Source organism: Notolabrus celidotus, chromosome 20 (genome assembly GCF_009762535.1).
Source record: "Notolabrus celidotus isolate fNotCel1 chromosome 20, fNotCel1.pri, whole genome shotgun sequence".
Taxonomy (NCBI): Eukaryota; Metazoa; Chordata; class Actinopteri; order Labriformes; family Labridae; genus Notolabrus; species Notolabrus celidotus.
In genome coordinates this window covers 18,256,215-18,271,783 of record NC_048291.1, presented here as the reverse complement: position 1 = coordinate 18,271,783, position 15,569 = coordinate 18,256,215, and the positions used below count along the sequence as shown (strand labels likewise).

The 15,569-nt window shown below is 38.4% G+C and overlaps 1 protein-coding gene across 1 annotated transcript in view; it reads left to right on the top strand.

The window, feature by feature from the left end:
• Positions 1–15,569, top strand: part of smg1 (SMG1 nonsense mediated mRNA decay associated PI3K related kinase) — a 77,102-nt gene that overhangs the window by 40,494 nt on the left and 21,039 nt on the right. The window contains 16 exon segments of the mRNA XM_034711469.1: positions 1,357–1,477; positions 3,053–3,298; positions 3,749–3,900; positions 4,518–4,653; positions 4,862–5,006; positions 5,098–5,134; positions 5,137–5,173; positions 5,176–5,236; positions 6,769–6,781; positions 6,962–7,148; positions 7,151–7,179; positions 7,291–7,507; positions 9,734–9,874; positions 10,145–10,362; positions 11,458–11,612; positions 13,553–13,775. Coding sequence (XP_034567360.1) covers positions 1,357–1,477; positions 3,053–3,298; positions 3,749–3,900; positions 4,518–4,653; positions 4,862–5,006; positions 5,098–5,134; positions 5,137–5,173; positions 5,176–5,236; positions 6,769–6,781; positions 6,962–7,148; positions 7,151–7,179; positions 7,291–7,507; positions 9,734–9,874; positions 10,145–10,362; positions 11,458–11,612; positions 13,553–13,775 — 2,118 coding nt within the window.

Below are 15,569 nucleotides of genomic sequence, written 5' to 3'. Positions count from 1 at the left end.
ATATACAATTTTAAGCTTTTTCCTTGTTTCCTTGTACCATTACTGGTTAGAACACCAGAGACCAGTGTTAACATTTAACAGTATCAAAAAAGTGCCAACGCTTTTTTTAAATGTCAGACCTCAAGGCATATTTTCAACCCCCAGCTGCTGTAGCGGTGTTAGAGTGACGGAGAGTAAATGACGAGAGTGAGCATTGCCAATAAAAACAGAGTGGTAAAATTGAAAAGTAAGAAATTATTTCTAGAAAGTGACTAACATAACAAAAACTAACTTACATGGCCACACAACAGCACAATCCTTAGTGATGGAGCTGAAAGCTATAGCCCTCGTTGCAGAGGTCTCAGGTTTGCAGGTCTGCAGGTTTGATTCCAGCCTCGACCATTTAATGTCCACCCCCACTCTCTACTCCCCACATTTCCTGTCTCTCTTCAGCTTTCCTGTCCATTAAAGTCGAAAATAACCAAAAATATAACTTAAAAAAAAATGAAACCGAATGGTTTGAAAATATTTGAACCCGTATACTTAATGAAGATGGTGCAAAGACAACATTTTTGAAAAACATCATTCTGAAAAATTGCACTTGTTATTTTACTTTAAGCTTCTGTGAGGAACTTTGGGTCTATGTTGATTGTGGCGCTTCCTGTGGACAAAGCAGCACGTCGTATCTCTTGGCTGATTTTGTCCTGTAAATGTCTAAGCAGTCTGACAAAATCACAAGCTGCTTTATTTTAACAGGAGGTTGTGTCTTTTATCAAGAAACCTTGCAATGTAAGATTTACACACAGATAGATTGTTTTATGAGCCTGCGGTTAATGACTTGTCGGACGCCAGCAGTTTAAAGTATTATAGATTACTTTATGGAAGTTATGAGTCTCTTTACTGATTGTTTTGTTTGCTATAGTAGGTCATATAGAGACACTGGTATTATTTTCAGTCTGTTTCATAACCAGCTAAAAACTCCTCACAGGAGCGTTAATGAAAATGATATGCCTGTCTTAAATTTGATGCTAGCAACATGTTTCAAAAAAGCTGTGCTGCATCACCTCTTCTTTTAACAACTTTCTATAAAGTTCTGAAGTTTTCAAAGTGAAATGTTGTCCCCAAAGCTCTCATATAAGAAGTGTTTACCTTAACTTAGCAGCTGTAACAAAATCAACACAATAAACTTATATTTTCCCAGAACTGTGCAACAAAGTAGGGATTTTTTTTTACTGCCCTGTTTGTTTGTGTTTCTTGTAGGACTTTGTGCGTCCTCAGTCTGCATCAAAATGAATATAGAACATTTTTATATTTCTCCAGAACTACAAAATAAAGAGGAGATTTTAAACATCCCTGTGTTTTTTATACTCCTTCCAGGATTGTGTGATTCCTCTGTCCAGTGAGGCCCTGAGCTCCTGTAAGCGACAGGATGTCCAGCCTTTTCTTCAGGCCCTCAGATACACCATCTTCCAAAGGCAGCTCCTCCATAAACTCAAAGGTGAGTTTTATGATAGTATTCTGGTGAGGATAACTTTGTTGATCTAATTTCTGTTTTGCTCAAGCTGTTCTCTTAATGAGCTTGTATGGCATGATCTTGAATGCTTATACATCAATTAGCAGATAAGTTAGTACTGTGGCTAAAAAAGAGCAGAGGATATGAAACGACCCCAACGATCTTCTTCAATAGAAGCGTGCTGCAAAGGCTCAAATTGAAAAATATATGAAAAATTCTAAAATAAACAGCAGAAACACACTACAAATTTAAAAAAATATACTGCTGAGGCTGAAACAACTGCATTAACCTCAAACACGCTGCAAATGCCCAGTTGTGGTTAAGTCAAAAACACAGGAAATCAGAAAAAAACACTGCAAATTAAGAATTCTTAGCAGAAGTGAAGTACTGAAACCAAATCTAGATATCATGCTCATTGACCTTTTTTGGAAGAATCTGTTTGGATTAAATATTAGATTCCGAGATATATGAATTATTTTTGCACAGTATTTGGACTTTGACAGGGGATTACTCAAATTACACAGTAAAGTAAGTCATACCACTTGTGCATTTAGTCTAGGAAGTACTGGGGCTTAACATCTCACGTTTATGAAATACCTATGGAAAAGACAAAAAAATGTCTATGAAGTACTGAGTCCAAACATATCGTCCAATAAGAATTCCATGAGTAGTTTATAAGCCCATCACTGCATTTGTTCAGGCATTTGTTTTACTAATGAAGATTGCTCTGGCCTTTGTCACTCGTCTGCCCTGACGCCCACTTATGTTAGCCAAAACACCCATCACGTAATTCTGCTGTTAAATGGGGCATGAATAGGATGGTTTTCAAGTTTACAGCTTTGCATGGTTACAATTTTTTCAGGTTAATGACCTTTTTGAGTTGTAGCCAGTAGTTTGCAGCTTTTTTTTAACATCTCAGCTTCTTCCTTGTTCTATTCCTCCATGTAAAATCCAAACTGTTGGCTAAATACAATTAAATATTTTGTTGTGTTAGTCTGTTTCTTTATGTGTAATGGAAAGCTTTTGATGTAACACGGTGGTGATTGTTTTACCTCAGCAGAATCTTAACACATTTCTGAACTAGTTAATAGGGGTGAGTATTGCCAAGAACCTCACGATACGATACGCATCACGATACTTGGGTCACGATACGACAGTTTACTGTGTAGAATATCGTGATATATCGTGATACTAAGAAAAAAATAGAGATGGTGTATATGTAAATCAAACAATATTACTCAAAATTGAAAGGACAAATTAAGTCAAAACTATTTGATTGAAAACAACTTTTCCACTTTATTGTTTTTGAAATACTGAAGTTATATTTTAGTTCCACCTCGGCTAAAATGTGAATTTTTATGATTACAAAAATATCGATATTAAGAGTTGAAATATCAATATCATATTGGAGGGCAAAGTATCGCGATATATTGCTGTATTGATATTTTTCACACCTCTACTAGTTAACTGTATAATAAGGGTGTTTTCTAATGTGGACAAAGTCCTGGCTGATTGAAAATCCTGTTTTCTAATCTCTGAGACCTCTGTGCTCTTGTCCAGGTTACCCTTCTTCCATAGATGGCCACGTGGTAGAGCTTTGCCTGACTGCTGTCAAATTTGCCCGCAAAAAAGGCAACATTGCCCTGGCCTCCCGTCTGCTCAGCCAGTGCAGTGACGGGACAAAAGATGAGGAGCCGCATGATGAACTGAGTCAGGCCTTGAAGTGTCTCACCCTAGAGGGCACTGTGGGGGAGAAATGGGGACCAGAGCTGCAGATAGAAAAAGCCAAAGTCTTAAGAACTGCAGGTGAGCTACAGGGCGACTTTCAGAAGCTTCTGATTTACTTTTGTCGTTTAGGTAGAGATATAGTGAATTTTGCATGGATGTTAAATTAATGTTTACAGGTCAAGTATAGCAATAACATACAGCCAAAAGATAAATGTATGAATGAATATTTTAATTTTTGGTCATTCATTTGAAAAGACACAGCTATTGTAAAAATATGTCAAAAACCTTAACAGAGAAATAACCTGTACAATCCAACACACAAAAAAATCACACAATACAGTAAGAAAAAACAACACACAGGTCCCAAACTGTCAGCTGACAAAGAAAAAAAGCTGATCACAGATGATCCGTTTGCTGAGTTTCCTAATTTCTCAGTTGTAACATACAACCTTATGTATACAGTGGGCTGATGATGTTGCTTGGGATACTGTTTAAGGAGTCCTTCAAGTTTACTGTCTCTGTCCATAGGTCAGTCCATGACAGCCATGGAGATGCTGAGCAGAGCCGCTCTGTCCTACTGCCATGTAGGGAAGAATGAAAGTGCTGCCTGCCGGTCACTACTGACACTCTGCAAATGGCTTTTGGCTGACTGGAAGGACATGACACCTCAGCTTAAACAGGTATGCTCATTTGTACAGCTTTACCTTGAATTTAGTCTTAATCGTAATGTTTTGAAAAAATAAGCAGGAATTAGGTTAATGTTACTTATTTTTTTAAACACAACATGAGATCCTGGAAGAGTTACTTTCTTTTATTTTAATTTAAAAAATCGAATCTTTTATTCAAATAGTCAGCTGTCATTTACACATTTCTTACATGGTTCCATTTAGCCAATAACCATTTTGGTAAATTTTGGCACACTAGCTTTTATTTAGCAGGCTAAAAGCCCGCCTTGACTCTACCACTTGGCCTGTAAATAGGTTGTGAGTCAACAGTTTCAATATGGCGGCTGCTGACAATAGGCTTCAAAAGCTCTGCTTGAGAAACCAATGGATGACGCCGTACACCGTTGATACATTCCATCTCTTCCAACATCTCTTTTCTACTTCTTGATAATGCACACAATTGAAATCCATGTATTACATACTGTCTCTAGCAGTCAGGAAGCGTGAAACAGATTGTTGTTTTTCTGTTATACTGTGGCCCTCCTTTAGACCGTGTTTGGCAATGTGTGGTGGTTTAATTGTTTAGTAGACATCCTCAACATTAAATATGAACTGGTGATGTTTTGGTCTAGGTGTTAAAGAAGACAGGAGCAGTAAACTCAACGATTACAGTGAGCAGCATGTCACCTCTGAGCCAGGTTATATCTGATCTGCTGGAGCTTCCCCTCGAGGTCCGGGGTATCCCCCACATCATTGCTGAGACTTCAGGTAACATTTTCTGTACAAGCTCACTTGGATTAAGACTTGCTAACAAATCGGGACAAATGTAGAGAAAACCTTGTAGATCTGCATTCATTTAAACTACCAGCTTATTTAATTGTTGCTTGTAAGACATGAAGGAGTTTATATTTTAAAAGCAAGGTGAGTTGTCAATTGGATTTATCTACATTGTAATGTTGGTGGTTTCTTTCTGCAGTGAGTGTGGGGGTTGGGGAACCCGACTTCGTGTTGGGACAACTCTAACAGCTTTCTGTCAGCTTGGCTCCAGAGATGGCCAAGGCCTGGGCAGCCCTAGCCAGCTGGGCTTACCGCTGGGGCAGGAAGGTGGTGGATAATGCTAGGTTAGTTACACTTATTCTATTATGTTTGTGTATTGGCCCAAAAGTAAATACTTCTGTGATAATTCTCTCCAATCCTTTTTTTGCTCTCAAGCCAAGGAGAGGGATTGCCTCTTCTTCCTGGGGAAAAGAGAAGGAGATAGAAGAGCTGCTGCCAGCAACCACCAGTGAAAAGACAAAGACACCATCTTCAGCATTCTTGGTCAGGCTATGTGTCGACCTACTGCATACAGGTGGGGCCTGCTTGACCAGTAACGCTTTTTCAAAATTGATACAGTAAAAACAGACATGACTCTGCACTGGAAATCACCCTCAAAAACTATGTTTATGTGCATGCTACAGTCGCTGGTTAAGTAGCCGAAGAACTTTTGTCCTGCAGATCTGAATGTTTACTAGCAGTTGGTCTAAATTCATATATATAAATAAATATCAATCTGTCAATCTTTATTTATTTAGCGCCAAATCACAACAAATGTTGTCCCTAGACGCAAAACAGAGCAGGTCTAGACCATACTGTGTTATATTATTGAAAAGACCCTATTGTCAAGATAGGACAATATATTATATTAGGGATGCAACGAAAATACGGCCGAAAATGGCCCAAAAGTGCATATCAGTTTTCGGCCGAAACGCTTTTATCACCGAAACAACACGGCCGAAACACAATGTTGTGGTGATGCACTGCTGACTAGGCCAACTATGTGTATGTGTGACGAAAGTGAAGTGGCAGGTAAACATAGTAGCGTAGCAGAGTGATATGTACAGACAACAGCGTCGATCGGACCCCTTCTCTCTGTGTTACCCTCTGTGACACAGAGCAGAGCCACTTATCAGCTGCAGCAGCTGTAGCTCGCGATGCAGGGATTTTCATCTGTTACCACGGCTCTACCTGCTTCAATGTGTTACAACTCTGTTTTCTAAAGTCCAACACGTGTAGGATCGATGACTGTAGCTGTGACTTGAAGCTAAGTGAACAACTGTACATAGTTTAACTCCCGACGGCCGCCGTTAAACGAAGTTAAGCTACTTCGAAGATAACATTACATTCCTGAAGAACCCTTCACAGTAAAAGTCCCCCTTATGTTACATAGTCCAAACGACTTATTTTGAAACGGATACAACAGGAAGCAGCATGTTATCAGGGGTAGTAACTTGACAGAAATAAAGTAGTAGATTTCTAAATTATATTAAGAAACGGAAATTCAGATAATACAGATTTACTAAGAAGCTACAAAGTCCTCAGTTTTGAACAGAGAGAGGATTATTAAATCTCTTTCTGTGGTCCAGGCTCAGATATGAGTATAGTGTTGCATTTACAGACTTGTTGGATGGGGGTCACAGTGATTTAACATAATTCATGTGTGATCTCTTTTCATTTTGTAACGCACAAAATACTCTGTTACCTAAAGAATCAATGTATACAAAGGAAAATTATGAATGAATCACATCAATGAAAAAATAAATAAACAAATTAACTAATTAATGAAGGAATCAATCAATAAAACTTAAACAGGTATGTATGTGTGTCTATGTGTCAATCTTGCAATTGATTTATTCTTTGAAGTATTAATATTAATTTATGCTATTGCCATGCCTTGATTTTAGTTGAGGTTAGTACACAGGTCATATTCATAAATGCAATGGTACTAATAATTAGCATAATAAGGTATGTTGGTGTTTCGGTTTTTGGCCTTGGGTTTCCTCATTTTCGGTTTTCGGTTTCGGCCAAGAATTTCATTTCGAGTGCATCCCTAATTTATATTAGGCCGAGACTGTCAGTATGTAAAGTGGTAAGCATTTAGAGATCACTGTATAAGCAGCATACTACTGTTTCCTAGCACCAGGTAGCACTATGATTAAAGCCAAGCTATCATCTGTAGATTTGTTCATGACGGTGCATACATTTACTTGTAAAATTTGAGGGAAATACACAGTACATCAAATTATTTGTGTTTAAGGATGAGGACATGGCTCTACAGCAAGAAGATGATGAGGACGACATGGTAGACTTGATCTGGCGGCACCTCACTGGCTCATGCCCGTGGCTTGGGGAAGCAGGCCAGCCTGTTACTGATGGTCTGATACGGGTTTGGAGAGTCGTGGTTGACCGCATTTTTGGCCTCTACCGGGTGTCCTGTCAGGCCTATTTACCTTTCTCAAACTCAATGCTGGACAGGTGAGACCCGTTGACTTAAAGCTTTTTATGTTACTGTTGATGACACCATCGGGGGATGATCTAGGCGGCATCTGTTCAGTCTCTCATTCAGAATGTTTTGTATGTTTTTAGGTCCATATAGATGAAGATGACCCTAAACTCTTGTTGTCATGTCACAATGGCAAGCAGAGCAATGATGATGTCATTGTCATGGCAACTCTACGTCTTCTTCGTCTTCTGGTGAAGCATGCTGGTGAACTTAGGGAAAGCCTTGAGCTTGGCTTAGCCTCCACCCCAACAGCACCATGGAGGGGTATGTCATATCACAAAATAAGCATTATCAAACAAGGTTTTCGAAAAGTTTGATTGTCTTTTGTAGTTCTTACTATGTGAGGTTGAGAGGAAAATAATTTTGACTTTCTTTGCTGTGGGTTGCTATCTGTGACAGTCCCAACCAACTTCAGAAGCAAGAATAGAGTTGGAGTTGAGGGACAACTTCTAAGAACTGTAGAACTTGCATATACAGCTGCTGCTCAAAAATTTTTAATATTGTGGAATAAGTTCAATATTTTTTGTCACTCAAATCAGAAAGTGAAACTCACATATTATATTGATTCATTACACAAAGAGTGACATATTTCAAGCCTTAATTCTTGTAATTTTGAAGATTATGGCTTACAGATAATGAAAACCCAAAATTCAGTGTCTCAGAAAATTAGAATATTGTGACAAAGTTCAATATTGGTATCTCATGGTGTCACACGCGAATCAGCTAATGAACTGAAAACACCTGCAAAGGTTTCCTGAGACTCTAAATGGTCTCTCAGTCTGTTTCAGTAGAGAATCTATGGGGTATTGTCAAGAGGAAGATGAGAGACACCAGACCCAACAATGCAGATGACCTGAAGGCCGCTATCAAAGCAACCTGGGCTTCCATTAAACCTCATCAGTGCCACAGGCTGATTGCCTCCATACCACGCCGCATTGATGCAGTAATTCATGCACAAGGAGGCCCAACCAAGTATTGAGTGCATAGAAATGAAAATACTTTTAAGAAGCCTGACATTTCTGTTTAAATTACCCTTTTTTTATTGATCTTATGTAATATTCTAATTTTCTGAGACACTGAAATTTATTATCTGTAAGCCATAATCATCAAAATAACAAGGAATAAAGGCTGGAAATATGTCACTGTGTGTAATGAATCAATATTATATATGAATTTCACTTTCTGACTTGAATGACAAAAAATATTGAACTTTTTCACAATATTCTAATTTTTTGAGCTGCACCTGTATGTACAGTGGGGCAAAAAAGTATTTAGTCAGCCACTGATTTTGCAAGTTCTCCAACACAAGATGAGAGGTCTGTAATTTTCATCAGAGGTACACTTCAACTATGAGAGACAACATGAGAAAAAAAAATCCAGGAAATCACATTGTAGGATTTTTAAAGAATGTGTTTGTAAATTATGGTGGAAAATAAGTATTTGGTCAATAACAAAAGTTCAACTCAATACTTTGTAACATAACCTTTGTTGGCAATGACAGAGGTCAAACGTTTCCTGTAAGTCTTCACCAGGTTTGCACACACTGTAGCTGGTATTTTGGCCCATTCCTCCATGCAGATCTCCTCTAGAGCAGTGATGCTTTGGGGCAGTCGCTGGGCAACACGGACTTTCAACTCCCTCCACAAATTTTCTATGGGGTTGAGGTTTGGAGACTGGCTAGGCCACTCCAGGACCTTGAAATGCCTTTTACGGAGCCACTCCTTCGTTGCCCGAGCGGTGTGTTTGGGATCATTGTCATGCTGGAAGACCCAGCCATGTTCCATCTTCAATGCTCTCACTGATGAAAGGAGGTTTTGGCTTAAAATCTCACGATACATGGCCCCCTTCATTCTTCCCTTAATACAGATCAGTCGTCCTGTCCCCTTTGCAGAAAAACAGCCCCAAAGCATGAGGTTTCCACCCCCATGCTTCACAGTAGGTATGGTGTTCTTGGGATGCAACTCAGCATTCTTCTTCCTCCAAACACGACGAGTTGAGTTTTTACCAAAAAGTTCTATTTTGGTTTCATCTGACCACATGATATTCTCCCAATCCTCTTCTGGATCATCCATATGCTCTCTGGCAAACTTCAGACGAGCCTGGACATGTACTGGCTTAAGCCGGGGGACGCGCCTGGTGCTGCAGGATTTGAGTCCCTCTCGGCGTAGTGTGTTACTGATGGTAGCCTTTGTTACTTTGTATATATATATATATATATATATATGATTGTATATGTATGTATATGTATAGTATATATATATGTATATATGTATATATATATATATATATTATATATGTATATATGTATATATATATGTATATAATTATATATATAATATATATATATATATATGTATAATATAATATTAGTTTATATATATATGTATATAATATATACATATATATATATTATATTATATTATATTTCCTTGAAATATCGTGATATAATTTTGACCACTAACCTGAACCTTACTTGCTTCCTTTTGTGTTGAAATTTGTATGTCCCCATAAGGTATCATCCCCCAGCTTTTTCCCGTCTCAACCATCCAGAGGCATACATCAGACAAAGCATATGCAGCCTGTTATGTCGAGTGGCCCAGGATTCCCCACATCTTATTCTCTACCCTGCAATTGTGGGCTCACTCTCTCTGGAAGCTCAGAATTCAGGTATTCTGAAATCTGTTAAACCTAATATGTGCAGTTTTTTAAGAGCCCTATATTTCTTTTGTCATTTCTTATTCATCAGATAAAAGAAAGTGATTTGTCTTCATTTGTAAACTAGACTATCAAAAGTTATTAAGTTGGCTTCAGTTTGCTACAGTTACAGAGCAAATGACCTCTACTGGTCAGGCAGATATCAGTGATAAAAATAAAAGTGACCATTCGCACAATTAGAAAATAAAAAACTATATGTCTGTTAATCTAATATGTTCACAGGGAGTAAATTGCCTTCAGCTCTGCCAACCTTCTTGGGCAGCATGCAGGGAGAGGGTCTTGGTGGGGAAGGGGAGGAGCAGCTCGATAACTGCGGACAAGGAGGAGCTCCGGAAGAGCTGACTACCCTTTGCTTCATGCAGGACCAAGCCATGATGCAGGACTGTTACAGCAAGATTGTGGAGAAACTGTCCTTTGCAAACCCTACGATGGTGCTTCAGGTACGGGGGTACAGACGCATGCTCGGTCATAGGAATATTTTTCACTAGCCTCATTTTAGAAACATTCTTGTTCTTACAGGCTTAAAAAGGTTACCTTGAGACAGAGCAGGAAAATGCATTAGTCTTTTAGTACTTCCACATATAAACTAACTTTCTGAAATTACCCTGGTGAGCTTGATGTGTGAATGCAAATGACCACATTTTTCACCTCATCTTCACCTAGAATTTTTCCTGCTTGGCCCTAGTATAATTTCCAGATAAAGTCGAAGACATATGTGAGATCACAGCAGGAAATCTCCAGGAACATTCACTGCAAGCAGGCGGGTTGGGATGATGACATTTTGTCAGCTTGTTCGACAAATTCTACTACAGCGCAAATCGATTGCACGATTTATTCATTTATTTATTTATTTATTTGTTTTTTGTTTGTTTATTTATGTATGTTTTTAGGTCACAAACACGGTTAAGTGTGCTGTCTGAATATGGCAAGCACATTTTGGTACTCTAATATGAAACTTTTAATTTTAGAATTTATAATAACATCAGCTATAAATACAAAAGAACAAATAGGCATGACTAATATGTACAGGCTAAAATGATATGACAACCAGAGGTGGGTAGAGTAAAAGGAAACAGTACTCAAGTGAAAGTACTGTTACTTTACAATGATGTTACTCAAGTAGAAGTAAGAGTAATCAGCGACAGCGACACCCAGTGGCACAATAATGACTGGTTTACATCTTGAACCAAAAACGTGAATCTGGCTCTTACACTATATGTTAAATTAGTAACAAAGACCCAACATAAAGACCGGATATGATCCAGTCCCCTCTTACTGACAAGACTCTATCTTATCTCATCTTAATCCACCATGAGCATTGCACCTCGCAGTATTTAGTTAGTTACAGCAGCAAGGAAAATTTTCCTTTTAACAGGCAGAAACCTCGAGCAGAACCAGAAAATACACTGAAAGATATAGAATAAAGCACCTCAAAAGCATCTAGCCAAATCAGCTCATCAAGTTTCTTTTTATACTTCAAAATCAGATTATTGCTGTAGTGTCTCAGATTCTGCTAACCAGCCCTCTATGATCAGGTCCAGCATCTAGTTGGTGAGCTGCGCAGAGTGACCTTACTCTGGGATGAACTATGGCTGGGTGTATTACAACAGCAACACATGCATGTTCTGCGTAGGATCCAACAGCTGGAGGACGAGGTTAAGAGGGTGCAAAACAACAACACACTTCGCAGGTGAGTCTCACCAACATATATCTGAAAGAGATGAGCTCCATGTAGGAGTTCTAGTCAATTCTTAATTGATTGCTGTGTGTTGTTCCAATTAAAAGAGAGAATGAAAGCAAACTAGGATGGAAATTGCTGAAGGAATTGCATTGTGAGAGGTAGCAGTAGTGAGCTTCTGCTCCTGCAGATGCCACTGCAGCCTCTGCTGTTAAAGCCTATAAAAATAACTATTATTTATATTATAGAAGCTCCCCTGAGGATGCAATTGATCCTTATCCTTTACTTTAATTGCCTTAATAAACACTAAGAACTAGGGCTGAATGATTAATCAAATTCAAACCGAAATCGCAATGTAATGGAATGCAATTTTTAAACCGCGAAGGCTGCAATTAAAAAAAAAAAAAAAAAAGTTTCATTTAAACAGACGCAACCTTACGTGACATGCATGCAGTAGGTGACCGTAATGCACCTTTCAGCTGGTGTGCCGATGGCCAAAAATCTCAGAAGAACGAGACACGTGCGAGCGGGGGATGAAGAAAACAACTTCAGCCACGCTAAGTTTTGATTTGTTGTGGACATCTTTATAAAAGGTCTCAGCAGACGAACCGATCATATTGAGGCGTACAAAATAATCAACACGCTGAATATCAACATGTGGCGCAGGCTTATAAATAATCTCTGCAGACGCAGAGTCAGTGAAAACCCAGACAGCATGTGGATTTACTGTGAATCATATTTTAGACTCACAGTGTCCAGTTTTCTGACTACTGGTTCTTATTGAGAAAAAATAGCATGTTTACGTGGTCAGGTGTCAGCCAGGAGCACAACCGGGTCATAATCAGTCCGGCAGCGGAGAAAAAAAGAGACCTGTCACTCAGCCGCAGCCCCCAGCTGAGCGTCTCCGCTGTGTGCAACACCTTCACTCAGCTGGTTCACATCGAAACATGCTTTAAACTTAAAACACTTGTTTGGCAGAATTGTGTTAAGTAGTTCTGGTGAACGCTTACAAGACTGCAAGTCGAAGTATTTAGTAAGTTTACAACTGTAATTGAAGTAGATAAATAAACCGTCTTTCATATTAATTCATGCTTCATTTGCCTTTATCTTAACATAAGCCTAGCCTATGAGAAAGAACAATTTGTGTATAATAAATGTGATATTGTTTATAATACAGATTGATTTATTGCTTGTGTTTGTTGAAAAATACATGGAGAGGACCTTGAAAAAATAATCGCATATTAAATCGCAATCGCAATATTAAGGAAAATAATCGCAATTAGATTATTTTCCAAAATTGTTCAGCCCTACTAAGAACACAAATATACACATTTGACTTCATTGTTAGACATATCCTTTAAATCTTTGGATCTGTGGACTTACCAGTTGTTCATAGACATTTTTACCTCGTGATTCAGGGGCATCACAAGTGCAATTTAAATATTTTTGGCCTGGGAGCTTTAAATGGTCACAACATTAAGATTGTTAATGACACATTTCTAAAATGAATGACATGGTCTGACTGGTTTCAAGAGTATACTTATTTTTTTAATTTTATTTTTCTGAATCCCACATCCCGTGGGGGCCATGTGTCACTTCAGTCTGATCCTCTTCCAGGCCAGTGGCAAATATAGCTTAATGTCAGTCCCTGGATTTTGATATATACAGTCCCTACTTTGCACTCTGAAAAAGGTCAAAAATAGGAAATTTAACAATCACATCCCTGTTGTCAAGCTAACTGTTATATACGAATTTAAAATGACAAATGAACATAGTGAATAGTGATCAATGTTACAGTTGTCACCCACCTGGTTTCCTTTAGAAGCTTGGTACAGAATTCCGGAATTAATGTTATTTAATTGAATTCCTTACTGTGAAAATGTATTTTTTGTCTGTGTATGGGGCTCTTGGCAAGTGTGCAATCTGTGTTAACTCTTGTTGTTGTGCTGCAGGGATGAAAAGATTGCCATAATGCGTGAGAAGCACTCTGCCCTGATGCGTCCAGTGGTTTTTGCCCTTGACCACGTCTGCAGCATAACAGCAGCTCCAGCAGAGACACCACACGAAACATGGTTCCAGCAGACCTTTGGTGATGCCATAGCATCTGCCCTAGAGAGACTGAGGAACCCCTCAAACCCTGCCAATCCCTCCAGCAGTTGGCTCCCCTTCAAACAGGTGACCCTGTGTTTACTTTTAACATCTTTGTGTGTGTGTGTGTTATGTGTTTATTGGTAAATGGACTGTATTTTCAGCAGTGTAAATGTGTATGAATAAGATTAGCTCATACCAGGGATGTTAAAAATTAAAAGAGTATTGATTAATTGATTGTTAAGAACTTACTAAAACATATTTCTTTGTTTCAATTTTCTATCACGTTGAACAAACATCATGTAGTCTTGTTTCGTTTCGTTCAGCTATCGGGGAGGTGTTTTAAGTTTAAAGCATGTTCGATGTGAATCAGCTGTCTCAAGGTGTTGCACACAGCGGAGACGCTCAGCTGACCCGGTTGCGCTCCGACTGACACCTGACCACATTCACATGCTTATTTTTCTCAATAAGAACGAGTAGACAGAAAACTGGACACTGTGAGTCTAAAATATGTTTCTGTTCAGTTCCCTTGTTGCAGTAAATCCACATGTTGTAGTCTGAGTCTTCACTGTTATGACCGTATGTCCGCGGAGATTATGAGCCTGCTCCACATGTTGATATTCAGCATGTTAACATTTTTACGCCTCAATATGATCTGTATCTATTCAATGCTGTCAGTTATATACATTGTGTCGTGAGGGAAAATTTGATCCAGGGGAAAAAACATGTTTTGCATTGTTTTTGACATGGAAAACGTTTCTGGTTTTTTTATGATTAATCGATAATTGATCGTTAACATTCCAAATTTCTGCGAAACTAGGCGATCTGTACCAACCCATTTCACCCCCAAAGTCCAGCTTGTTTGACCAACATGAGTACTTCATACGGTGCTCAGGCACAGTACACTTGAGCCTACAAGATAAGCATGCAGGTGCAGCTAATCGGACTGATGTCAGCAGACAACCGTAACACAAAAGCTGGCAGAGCACTAATTTGGGGTATGCTAATTGCCACAGACCTGTGGATGAAACTAAATTGAAGATACCCATAGTCATTGTAAACTGCTTCTGATGGATGATACTGATGAGATTACTTTTTTTAGTTCTAAAATTAGTAGTTTATGCACACCTGAGGGTAAAAGGCTAAGATGAACTGATCAAAGATTCATATACAGGTGCAACTCAAAAACATTGAAAATCATGAATTTTTTTTTTTTAAGAATTTAATACAAAGAGACACTTTTGTATATTCTGTATTCATTAACATTGAAGTTAAATATTTAAATCACTTTTCTTTTTTTAATATTGATGGTCATGATTAGAAGTCCAGAATCTCAAATGATATTTTCTAAGACCAATCAAAAGTATTTATATTACAGAAATGTCCAACTTCTGAAAGGTGTGTTCATTGATATATTCAGTACTTAGTTGGTGCTTCTTTACCTCCTTAATTACTGCAATGTAGCGTGGCATTAAGGCAGTCATTCTGTTGCACTGCTGAGGTGTTACTGAAGCCCAGGTTGCTTTAATAGCAGCCTCAAGCTCATCAATGTTTTCGGATCCGGTGTTTTTCATCTTCCCTTTTGGATATTTTATGAAATTAAAGAATGAAGGTTCACCTTTTGTAATTGAATTATAAGTGGCATTGAATGGGCCCTTGCACCTCTGCACATGTATCCTTCATCTTTAGTACAGGGTCCTCACCATAGTAAAGTTGACGCGTCTGTGCTATCATGTGACTATATGTGAGTTTTTGGTTGAGTTGGTGTGTGTTAAAATGCTGCTGTATAGGCATTTGTTGTACTAACTACATCAGAGGGTACAATTTGTACACATTTTTGCTTTAATACTTTCTGTACAATTCAATTATTAATTGATATGC